Source organism: Phocoena phocoena, chromosome 3 (genome assembly GCF_963924675.1).
Source record: "Phocoena phocoena chromosome 3, mPhoPho1.1, whole genome shotgun sequence".
In the NCBI taxonomy this organism is placed as follows: domain Eukaryota; kingdom Metazoa; phylum Chordata; class Mammalia; order Artiodactyla; family Phocoenidae; genus Phocoena; species Phocoena phocoena.
In genome coordinates this window covers 155,694,882-155,707,299 of record NC_089221.1, presented here as the reverse complement: position 1 = coordinate 155,707,299, position 12,418 = coordinate 155,694,882, and the positions used below count along the sequence as shown (strand labels likewise).

The 12,418-nt window shown below is 40.3% G+C and overlaps 1 protein-coding gene and 1 pseudogene across 2 annotated transcripts in view; both read right to left on the bottom strand.

Annotated features, from left to right (window-relative positions):
• The window catches only part of RNF130 (ring finger protein 130), a 133,053-nt gene that overhangs the window by 49,690 nt on the left and 70,945 nt on the right, over positions 1-12,418 (bottom strand). For both annotated transcript variants that reach the window (XM_065874174.1, XM_065874175.1), the window contains exons 4-5: positions 4,603-4,674; positions 2,638-2,720 (exon numbers count right to left, since the gene is read on the bottom strand). In XM_065874174.1, coding sequence (XP_065730246.1) covers positions 2,638-2,720; positions 4,603-4,674 — 155 coding nt within the window. The remainder of the gene's footprint in view (positions 1-2,637; positions 2,721-4,602; positions 4,675-12,418) is intronic.
• Positions 10,193-10,885, bottom strand: LOC136121662 (rab-like protein 2A pseudogene; annotated as a pseudogene).

The window sequence follows — 12,418 nt, the reverse complement described above, 5'->3', positions numbered from 1 at the left end:
AATGGATAAAGAAGATGTGGCACATATATACAATGGAACATTACTCAGCCATAAAAAGAAACAAAATTGAGCTATTTGTAATGAGGTGGATGGACCTAGAGTCTGTCATACAGAGTGAAGTAAGTCAGAAAGAGAAAGACAAATACCGTATGCTAACACATATATATGGAATATAAGAAAAAAAAATGTCATGAAGAACCTAGGGGTAAGACAGGAATAAAGACACAGACCTACTAGAGAATGGACTTGAAGATATGGGGAGGGGGAAGGGTAAGCTGTGACAAAGCGAGAGAGAGGCATGGACATATATACACTACCAAACGTAAAATAGATAGCTAGTGGGAAGCAGCCGCATAGCACAGGGAGATCAGCTCGGTGCTTTGTGACCACCTAGAGGGGTGGGATAGGGAGGGTTGGGAGGGAGGGAGATGCAAGAGGGAAGAGAGATGGGAACATATGTATATGTATAACTGATTCACTTTGTTATAAAGCAGAAACTAGCACACCATTGTAAAGCAATTATACTACAATAAAGATGTAAAAAAAAAAAAATAGATGGTATGGTCTTGCAGCATCAGTGTCACCCAGGTACTTAATAAAAACAAACATGCCTGGGTCTCCCCTCAGGATTTGTTTCTGAAAGCTCCCCACTGATTCTGATTTTTGGAAGAAAAAAAGAGAAATAAGAATGAAACTCTTGAAAAGTCAATGCTTGAGGGACAGAGAGAAAATGGAGCAAACTTCCCAGCATTATCTATTTTCAGCTGAGGCTCCCCTGAGGAAATCAGTGTCACCTTATTAATAACCATCAGTGGTTTTGGAAGCCTTCGTTCTTAGGTCTCAGATGGTCCCAAGGGCCCCTGGACTGAGATAAGAAGACAGAGAATTTTGAAAGACTTGGCTTCTTCCTGGCTATTCCAGTGTCAAAAGAAATCTGTGCAGGTAAAAACAATTTTTAAAAGCAAGTAAGAGCTGATTATGCTTTATAATGTATCATACTAATCTTTCCCCTGATTTGCATAGTTGACCTTTGAACAACCTAGGGGTGGGGTGGGGTTAGAGGTGTTGATGCCCCCATGCAGCTGATAATCCACATATAACTTTACAGTCAGCCCTCCGTATCCGCAGTTCTGCACATTCAACCAATTGCTGATCATGTAGTACTGCAGTATTTACTATTGAAATAGGTGAACCAGTGCAGTTCAAACCCGAGTTGTACAGGGTCAACTGTATTTGTATGTGTATTTCCTTTAGCCTCATGTTTTTATACTGGAAAAACTGTAATTACATAGTTTAATTTTCTATAGCACAGGTTAAATTTAGTTTTACAGATTTCCCTTTATATGTAAACTAAATGATTTGACTTCCTGAATCTTCGTTTTCTGTTTCAGTATATGGAATTATTCTTAAGTTTTGATTTAAAAAAACCAGATCTTTCTAGGCTCAAAATATATAACTTTGTGAATAAGTAAACTAACACCAGTAGCCTCATGGAGACAACTACTACTAATTATTCTATTCATTCACATGTTCCATATAATTAGAAGGTAGGAGTTATGTGGATGTCTTTTAAAAGAGAAGGGAGAAGGAAAAGTCTTTTGATTTTAGGCTCCTCAGTAGGTGACCTCATATTTTTCCAGTCAATGCTCAGAATTGTGTATCTTAGTGTCTCATACTCCCTAGCTTGGCATAGCACCATGGTAGAAATCCACACACTCTTTTAAGGGCACCAGAGTATAGGTGAACATCCTCCTTTTGGAGGGAGGCATGTGGCCCTACATAAAGAGCAGAAATAATACAGAGGCACACCTTTAAATTGGCTCTGCCATTTCTGACTTGTGTGACCCTGGCAGCTCTACTATTGACTTCGCCATCCCTTACTGGACAATGGGGAGAGAGTAGATGTAAACAGCACACAGCAGAGTACCTGACGTGGGGCAGGCACACAGCACATACCAGTCCTCCCCACTTTACACAGCCAAGGCTCAAAAAAAGATTTAATCCAAGTCCTAGAGTTCTGGTACCCAGCACCAAGTGAACACTGCTGAGGCTTTATCAGAGAGTCTAGTGGTGTACTCTGATTTAAGAAGGAGAGGAACAGTGGCTAGTTCTGAAAACCACAGAAGTTACAGAAATAAAAATTCTTGACCTTAATGTTTTTAGGCTACTGATGTGCCTCCACACAACCTGTGGAGGTTGTGCCCCTGTGTTTCTCGTAACTAGAAAAGGCTTTGCAATCAGTTCTTGCTGAGGCACATGGCTCACCACTATGTGCAGTGTGCAGCTGGGCCTCTGCCTACCAGAAAAGCCGTGGGTAAGGTGGCTCTCAAAAGCAAGTGGATACCCACTCTGAAAGGGAGATGTACAAATCACATTAGTATCATTATATTCTTTTTTTTTTTTTTTTTTGCGGTACGTGGGCCTCTCACCGCTGCGGCCTCTCCCGTTGCGGAGCACAGGCTCCGGACGCACAGGCCCAGTGGCCATGGCCCACGGGCCCAGCCTCTCTGCAGCATGTGGGATCCTCCCAGACTGGGGCACGAACCCGTGTCCCCTCCATCGCAGGCTGACTCTCAACCACTGCGCCACCAGGGAAGCCCAGTATCATTCTATTTTAAATGAAGAAATTTGACATACTTGCAGGGGAGAATCCGGACAACATCATTCTGTTTATAGCTTTCTATGCAGACTGCACAATGATCAAAGTCTGGGTCTGTTTCCTGAAATGAAAAGCACAGCAATGAAAGTTATACGCCAAAGCTATAAGTACCTAAATGGAGAAGATACGATCCAGCTAAGATTTTTCCTGTGGCAACTGTGGTAAACAGGTGATTATAAAGTGAAAGGTTATAAAAAAAAAAAGTAACGTTTCTATTTGCTTAACTGTATTGACCCAAATTGTAACTAAGCCAGTCTATTTTGTTTTTAAACTATGGTGTAACAATTAATACTAATTCTTTTTGTGAAACGTCTTAGAAATCAGAATACTAATTTTTTTTTAAGATTCAAATCAGCTATCACCTTGGACCATCTAGTGCAGCATCACTATACTGGTCTGAGTAGGTTTTCCTCATCAGGACACTCATCTGACCACACAGTTAAGTATGACCACACAGTTAAGTACAGGCAGAAAAGATGGTTGAGCCCCCAAAAGACTCACCCCAAGGATAGGAGCTGTGCATCTGGTCATAGATTTGGGGTAGAGAACAGTCATGGACTCAACTCTATACTAGGTCTTTATCAAGGGTCAGGAAGAGTCAGCCAGGTTTTTGGTCACCCAGGGTAATTGATCTCCTTCCTCCTCTGGATTGGGGAAGGGTTTCCGTGCCTTGTCATTAAACAGAGCACTACCAGGAAAGGCAACACTATTTGCTGTGTCACTGCCGCGTGGACTGAAACTCAGTAGGGTAACTCTTGACAGGTCTAGGAGGTACAAACTTTAAAAAAGTGTTGGTTTTAATAAGGAAAGATGGTTTTGTATTAGCATGGGGGGACAAAGTAGGATGGGTAGGTTGGATGAGCTCCAGGGAAGTTCAAATTAATGTGGCAGCTGAAGGTTACCAGGTCAAAAAAGCATTTATATTGGTGACCACTCCTCTGGGGTTAAAGTACAGCTGTTGTGATGCTGCTTATATTTTCTGCAAGTGTTTTTACTTTTTTCTTTCTTTAGTATACCATGAAGTTCACTGAAAATGTTTCTATCTTCTGGAGCTGTGTCAAGGAAAACTAGATGTGGGGTGTCAAGGCAGTGGGAATAAAAATGAGTAAAGTCAAGAAAGTGGTAAAACTTAAGAGGATGGAGAATCACCTGCAATTATCCTTCCAGAGCTCTCTGGTAAAAAATTAGAGTTGGTTTTGGGGCAGAAGACAGGTTTGGTTTTATACCTTCAGAGATGCAATTTCTTCATTCTAGATAACCTTAAATATATTGAACACAGGGTCTCACATTAAGTTGCTGTTTTGTCCATAGAGAGCAGAAACAGGGCTCGACCTAATTTTGAGATCTGACTGGAGAATTAGGGTCAGGAATCTCAGCTATAGATGGCCTCTATCACTACCTCTCTGAGTCATTTCCCCTAAGCCACTAGATCCAACCCTAACAAACTGTGCCCTTCTTTCAAACTGCTTAGCCCACTGTACAGAAAGCACCTTGTTAACCAACACTCCCTTGAATGTGGGTCTCTAGTTCTCCAGCTAACTGGTGAAGAACTAAAACACAGAAGAGAGACGCAAAGTCGCACGAAGCACAGGAAGAGAATGCACATTCCTGGCTACTTAGAGTTCTTCCCCAAAATATGCTAGGTTTTAGCAGAAGAAAACTGTTGAACACCACAGCTAGGGAAACTGTAAGTAGTCCGGTGATGCTAATTATGACAGGAGCTTTTAAAATCCAGGAAAATTAGAGAACTGTATGGAGGGTCTCTGAATGACAGGCATACTAAAAATAAGATTTCAAAGAGAAGCTAGTTTAGATAGTATGCTTGGAGAAAAAGAATAATCTAACAAAGGAGACACAAATGGTTAGGGTATACTCCCGCCCACCAAATCAAAAGCAAAATACTTTACTGTTTTTATAGTGTTAAAGTGATTTCATTACTGTACCTTATCACCCTTTTTCACTGTTCTGGTTGTTAATTTGCTGATGGCTTTCTTGGCTGCATCTCCAAGACGACGCTATGAAAATTGCAAAGAAAAACAGACATTAAGTGCAGGATCTCTGGACGTTCTTTTTTTTCCCCTGATATTTCAGCTCACTTTATTTTATTAAAATTTTTAATTGAGGTATAATTGAGATACACATTATATTAGTTTCAGGTGTACAACATGATTTGATAGTTGTATGTTTTGAAATGATCACAATAAGTCTAGTTAACATCTATCACCACACAGAATGTTTTTCTTCTTGTGATGAGAACTTTTAAGATGCACTCTAGATGACGTTATTTTAAAATAATTAAATGTATAAAGTCCCTATTATCCTACATTACTTTCCATGTCATATCATATGAGAGGATTTTAAAAAAATAATTTAAAAAAGAGAAAAACTGGCAGTTTTCCCCACAGATTTAGCATTCTGGTAAATAAGTGTATATAGTAAAAAAGCCAGGTGTCATAATCACCATTGCATTTTGTATCTAACAAATGTGAAATATTACAGCATTATCAACATCTAGTTCTTGTACATGTCAGAGCTACTGCCACTGTTCTAACAGCTTTCCTGTTCTGCTCCAAGGATGACCCTTATTAGATATATAAGCTCTGTCTTTGGGAAAAGACACCTCTAAAGCTCCTTAAAATTGCTTATCATATCACTGTGTGGGAGAAGGGATACAATCATGAGCTCTACTTCTGACTCTGCCACTGCTATGCTCCGTGATCTTAGGAAGGTGCATTTACCTTTCCAAGCTTGAGTTTTTCTCATTTATCTAAGAAGGTTAAGTCAGAAAATCTCTAAGGCTAAATTTATCCAGCATTTTGCAGACATTGCCAACACTGTTAGACACCAAGGACCCAAAGATGAAAAGACAGTGTACCCCTAACCTTGAAAAGCTAACTGAATTGGAAAGTAGACCAGTAAACACATTTTCATCAAGTGCTGTACGACGGAGCATGCCCAGGTGGTGTGGCAGCACAAAGAAGGCAAAATAATGCAGGTGGGGTGGGATAGGGCAGCAGAGGACTGCCAGGGAAGGCTTTGAGAAAATGATGCCTGAGCTAAGACTCGGAAAAGTGAGTAGGAAGGAGTTAGATAAGGAAAGCATTGGGATAGGAAGGGGGATTCTGGACAAAGGAATAGTCTAGTAAAGACAAACAGGTGTGAAGCACAGGTATGTGAAGGAAATTACAGTTCGATATAACTATAACTAGGGTAAGCATGTATTACTCAAATTAGAATATTTTGAGAGTCAGAGGGCCCTGTTAATAATTACACTGGGACAACAGGCGCAAACCAAGACTGTTCCAGGCACACTGGGACAGATTGTCACCCTGCATATAACCAGATCCTAAACTGTGGTGTGAGGCAGATGATGAGGCTGAAGGGGTATGGTGGGAGCTAAAACAAAGGAGACCTTGGATTCTATCCTGAGGATAAGACAAAAACAACATAAAATTTTAGGAGGAATTTTAAAGTACACAAAAGAAACCGGAATTTAATGAACCTTTAATGTATTTATCATTGACTTTCAATTATCAGTATTTACCTATATTCTTCATCTATTCCCCCCCTCTTTATTATGCTAGAGGATTTCAAAGCACATCACAAGCACTGTAGGCTTTCACCCATAAAGTCACCCCAAGTGAACTATGTCTAACAGATACGGGCTTTTGTTTGGTGCCACTGTCTTATCTAACAAAACTAACAATAATTAATCAACATAATCTAACACTCAGACTATTCCCCCAGCTGCCTCCAGAATGCTTGAATCAGGGTACAAAGTCCAAACATTGCATTTGGTTGCTATGTGTCTCAAGTCTCTTTTAATCTGAGTCCCCTCTATCACATACATGCATATATACATATACATGCATACATACATAAATATTTTAAAAATAGCCTTATGGAGATATAACTGACTTAAACTGCATAAAGTGTACAATTTGATGTTTTAACTTGACTATGAAACCATCACAACAATCAACATAGTCTATCATCCTCCCCAAATTTCCTTGTGCCTCTTCTTAATCCCTTCTTCCTGCCACCTTTTCACTTCATCCTCCATGAACTACTTTCTGTTACTATAGTTTGTATTTTTGAGGGTCTCATATAAATGGAATGACAGTATGTTCTATTTTGTGCACGCTTTCTTTCACTCAGCATAATTATCTTGAGATTAATCCATGTTGTTGCATGTATCAATAGTTCATTTCTTATGCTATGTAGTATCCCATTGTATAGACATAACACAACTTATTTATCCTTTTCCCTGTTGATGGGACATTTGTATTGTTTTCCAGTTTTGGCTGCAATGAATAAAGCTAAAAACAGCAGTCTTTACTTTTCAAACAGCATACATGTCTTTGTAAGGATTTATACTTTCCTTGTGCTGGGGTAAATAGCTATGAAGTAGGGAAGACTGGCTAATATGGTAGGCGTGTGTGACTTTTTAAGAGACTGCCAAAGTGTTTGCTAAAGTGAGTGTACCATTTTACATTTCCACCAGCAGTGTATGAAAATCCCAGTTCCTCCACATCCTCACCAACACTTGGTATGCCCAGTCTTTTTCATTTGATTGTAACCATTCTAATAGGTGTGCAGTGGTATCTCCTTGCGGTTTTAATTTGTATTTCTATAATGACTAATGATGTTAAGCATCTTTTCATGTACTCATTTGCCATCTGCATATCTTCTCTGGGGAAGTGTCTGCTAGAATCTTTGGCCCATTTTTCTAGAGTTGTTATTATTGACTTGAGAGTATTTTACATATTCTAGAAGTCCAGTGTGCTATCCATTGTGCTACAGAGCCACCTAGAGAGTAGTTTACATACTCGAGATATAATTCATTTTGCATATATTTTCTCTCACTCTGGCAGGAGTTTTTAATTTTGATGAAGTCAGTTTATCAATGTTTCATTTGTTGATTGTGCTCTGGTATTGTATCTAAGTAATCTTTGCCTTATCTCAAGGTTACAAAAGTTCTCCCTATTTTCTTTTCTAGAAGTTTATATGTAGGCCTTTATATGTAGGGCTCTGATCCATTTGAGTTACTTTTGCATATGGTTCAAGGTATGGATCAAAGTTCTTTTTTTCACATGACACACAATTGTCCCAGCACCATTTGTTGAAAAGGCTGTCCTTCCTCCACTGAATTGCCTTTGTACGTTTGGCAAAAATCTGTTGCCCATATACATGTTGATCTATGGCTGAACACTATTTTGTACCATGTATCTATTTGTCTATCATTAAGCAAATACCACACTGTCATGATTTCTGTAGCTTTGTAACAAATCTCAAATCAACTCCAATTTTTTTCTCCTTTTCCAATGTCTTTTTGGTTGTTCTTGATCCTCTGCATTCCCATATTAATTTTAGGTCCATCTTGTCAATTTCTATTAAAAACAAAAGCCTTCTGGGATCTACACTGGGATTGCACTGAATATACAGAACAATTGGGAGAGAAATGACATCTTAACAATATTGAGTGGTTCCCCGAACACTGTATATCTCTCCATTTATTTAGTTTTTATTTATTTTTCTCAACAATATTTTATAGATTTCATTGTATAGATCTTACATATCTTTTGTGAGATCTCTAAGAATTTCCTGTTTATGTTATTTCCTGTTTGATGCTAATGAAAATGGTATTTAAAAAATTCAATTCCCATTCATTTCCTGTATAGAAATAAAATTCATTAATGTATAATGATCTTGGGACTTCCCAAGCATAGGTGCCACAGTGGTTAAGACTCTGAGCTCCCAATGCAGGGGGCCCGGGTTTGATCCCTGGTCAGGGAACTAGACCCCACATGCATGCTGCAACTAAGAGTTCACATGCCACAACTAAGGAGCCCACATGCCACAACTAAGGAGCCAGCAAGCTGCAACTAAGGAATCCATGAGCCACAGCTAAGGAGCCCACCAGCCGCAACTAAGACCTGGTGCAACCAAATAAATAAATAAAATAAATATTAAAAAAATAGTTATAAAAATGTATAATGATCTTATATCTTGCAACCTTGTTAAACCCATTTGTTACTTCTAGTAGCTTTTTTATAAATGCCGTCAAATTTTCTTCATAGACAATAATGTCATCTGCAAATGACAGTTTTACTTCTTCATTTCTAATATGGGTACCTTTTATTTTTCTCTTTCCTTATTGTGCTGGCTAGAACCTCAAGTATAATGTGGAAACAAAAGTCATAAGAGCACACATCAATCTCGTTTCTAATCTTAGGAAAAACCATTTAGTCTTCCCCTTTAAGTATGATGGTAGCTGTCAGTTTTTCATAGATGCCCCTCTTCAGTTTAAGGAAGTTACATTTTATGCCTACTTTGCTAAGAGATTTCTAAAATGTAATTCAACCCTTACTGTACAAAAAAAAAAAAAAACAGAAAAAAATAAAAACAATGGAAATAATGCACAAGATGATCATAAAAACACATTAGTGAGCCACAAGTACTAGAAAGAAGCGGAAAAGGCAGCAGGATGGTTCTTTTGCAGCCTCTGTCACCAAAGGACAGAGTCACACAATGTCTATACTAGTCTTCAAAAAATGAGAGAAAGCCTCATATGATGAAAGAGGGGTTTTAACAGTACCTCTTTAAAAAGTCAAGTTCTTGTAATCCAAATGGGTTTGGACCCAATGGCCTACTGACCTTTGATGTTTACCAACAAAGTTTGTGTACGGCCAGATCTGACACCTTCTTTCACTTTTTTTTTTTTTTTTTTGCGGTACACGGGCCTCTCACTGTTGTGGCCTCTCCCGCCGCGGAGCACAGGCTCCAGACGTGCAGGCTCAGCGGCCATGGCTCACGGGCCCAGCTGCTCCGTGGCATGTGGGATCTTCCCAGACCGGGGCACGAACCCGTGTCCCCTGCATCGGCAGGCGGACTCTCAACCACTGCGCCACCAGGGAAGCCCTTTCACTTGATTTTAATGGCAAATCTGTGCCTGTGGTCTTGGCCTCACAGTTCACCAAGGTACTGGCTGTACCTACAAGAGCTCGTGAAATACCATAGGTGCTCAAAAATCTGTGGAGTGAACAGCTGTCTGCTCAAAACCATTTTTAAAAAAGTTTGCTGGGAGACTAAAAAGGATAAAGGATGGTAGGTCATGTGTAAAAAGGATGGAGGCTTCCCAAATTCCACGGGGATGGAAATGGGGGTAATCAAGGATTAGAAATCATTCCCTTGGTGGAGATGCAATGAATGGACCCTGAGGTCAGTTCTGGGAGAAAAAAAAAAAACTCACCTAAATTTCTAAGAGACACACAAAGCATGTTGCCTGATTCTCTTTACTGTCTGGCCATGGAGGGAAGGTTATAATAATGATCTCTAATTCTGCTTTACAGTCTAATGTGGACCTCTTACATCGGTTGAGGGCACTTGCTGGTGCTATCCCCATCCCTGTCCCTGAGTACAGGGGAGGGGACAACTGTGAGAAGGTCAGGTATCATGGGCAATGAAGTAGGGGAGGCAAATGGGATTGGTGGGTTTTCAGGAGGTTCGTGGGAGATGGCTTGGAAGGGCTTCTCAGTTTTGAGATGGGCTCACAATGCTGCCCCATTGCTTCTTAGTTGGGCATATCCTCCTCCTTCTGCTCCTTCTATCCAAGTCAAAGTCCTCAAGCTCCTGCAAAACCTCATCCATGAAGTGTACAGGGTGTTCTAAGACACAGCCAACTGAACTGTATCATTGGAAAGCTTTTCACTGTTGGCACCATCAGCAGTTGAGACAAAGTATGGGGAGCAGGGAGAACTGGGCAAAACTGAAGATTTTGGGGGTCACCTTTATGTCTGCAACAATTTTTTTGGCCACCAGATGCACAGGATCTCTGGCCTGAACTCCCAAAGCCCCATTTCCCAAGGTGCTCAGGTTCTTGTAGGTGACTTTCCTCTGACATCAAACAGCACGATGTAGGTGTGGGCCTTGCAGTAGGAGGCATGTGTGCTCTGGAACTGCTCCTGGCTTGCTGTGTCCAAAAAGTCCACAAAGATGAGACCAGTAAGATACTGCCCACCATGGCCATGTGCTTATACAGGGTCAGGGTGTATATGGACAGCTGCTGTGGCTGTCTATGATAAATCTATGTCCATCTATGATAAATCTCTCCATAATTTTGGGCTTGCCCATGGTGCTGTCCCACTGGCAGATGATCTTCATGTTGTCATCAGCATTGTATTTCTCTTGGTTCAGCTCACAGGGTTTGGCTCTGTCCTGGGCCATTGGCTCCTGGCTATAGAGGGGCCCAGCCCAGGGGAAGGGACTCTTGTCACTGTCATTCCAGGAACCAGGCCCTCCGTCTGCTCAGGGCCCAAGGAAGGCCTCAGAGAGGTGGTTCCCACATGCTGAGCCTGCCATTGGGGAGGCTTTGTCCTCTTGGATAGTCTTGGGTGAGGGCTGGAGACCAGGGATACTGCAGGTTGGCCAACCCTTGGCCAGCTGACCCCTAGGCCCTGTACACTGCCGTCCCTGAACCCTATATCATCCCAGACACCCTGCTAAAAGTTTTTAATCAGGAATATATGCTGGATTTTGGTAAATGTTTTTTTCCTGCATCTGTTGAGATCATATGGTTTTCCTTTTTTTGGTCTGTTAATATAGAAAATTATATTGATTTTTTTTTTTTTTTTTTTGTGGTAAGCGGGCCTCTCACTGCTGTGGCCTCTCCCGTTGCGGAGCACAGACTCCGGACGCGCAGGCTCAGCACCCATGGCTCATGGGCCCAGCCGCTCCACGGCATGTGGGATCTTCCCGGACCGGGGCACGAACCCGTGTCCCCTGCATCGGCAGGCGGACTCCCAACCACTGCGCCACCAGGGAAACCCTGATTAAGTTTTTGAATGTTAAATCAACCTGCATTCTTGGGATAAATGCCACCTGGTCATGATGAACTATCTTTTTTATATACTGTTAGATATGATTTGGTAAAATTTGTTTAGAATTTTAAAATCTATGTTCAAGAGGGATTCTGGTCTGTAGTTTTCTGTTTTGTAATGTTTTTGTCTGGTTTTGGTATCAGAATGATGCTGGTTTCATAGAATGAAATTGGAAGTATTCCTATCTTTCCAGTTTTCTGGAGTTGGCATAGAATTGTTATTATTTCTTCCTTAAGTTTTTGTAGAACTCACCAGAAACCATCTGTACCTGGAGTTTTCTTTTTTCGGATAGTTTTAAATGCAATTTCCTTAATAGATATAGGGCTATTTAATTTATCTATTCACCTTGAATGAGCTTTGGTCATCAGTATGGAATGACCACACTAGTGGAATTCATCCATTTCATAGAAATTGTCAAATTTATTGGCATAAACTTGTTCACAAGATTTCCTTACTATCTTTATAACCTGTAGCGATGTCATCTCATTTTTGATATTGCTAATTTGTCCCTTCTCTTTTTCTCCTGATCAGTTTGGCCAGAGGCTTATCAATTTTATTGACTTTCTCAAGGAACTAATTCTTTTGAGTAATTTTCTGTTTTCTAGTTCACCAGCTGCTGCTCTGATCTTTCTTATTACCTTTCTTCTGTCTACTTTTGGTTTAATTTGCTCTTCTTTCTCCAATTTCTTAAGGTGTAAGCTGAGAGTATTAATTCCAGACATTCTTCTCTAATATAGAAATTGCTTTAGTGGCACATTTAAAATTTTGATATATTGTTTTCATTTTCATTCAGTTCAAATGATCTTCTAATTTCCCTTTGGATTTCTTCTTTATCTCATGGGTTATTTAGAAGTTAGTTTCCACATATTTGGGGGTTTTC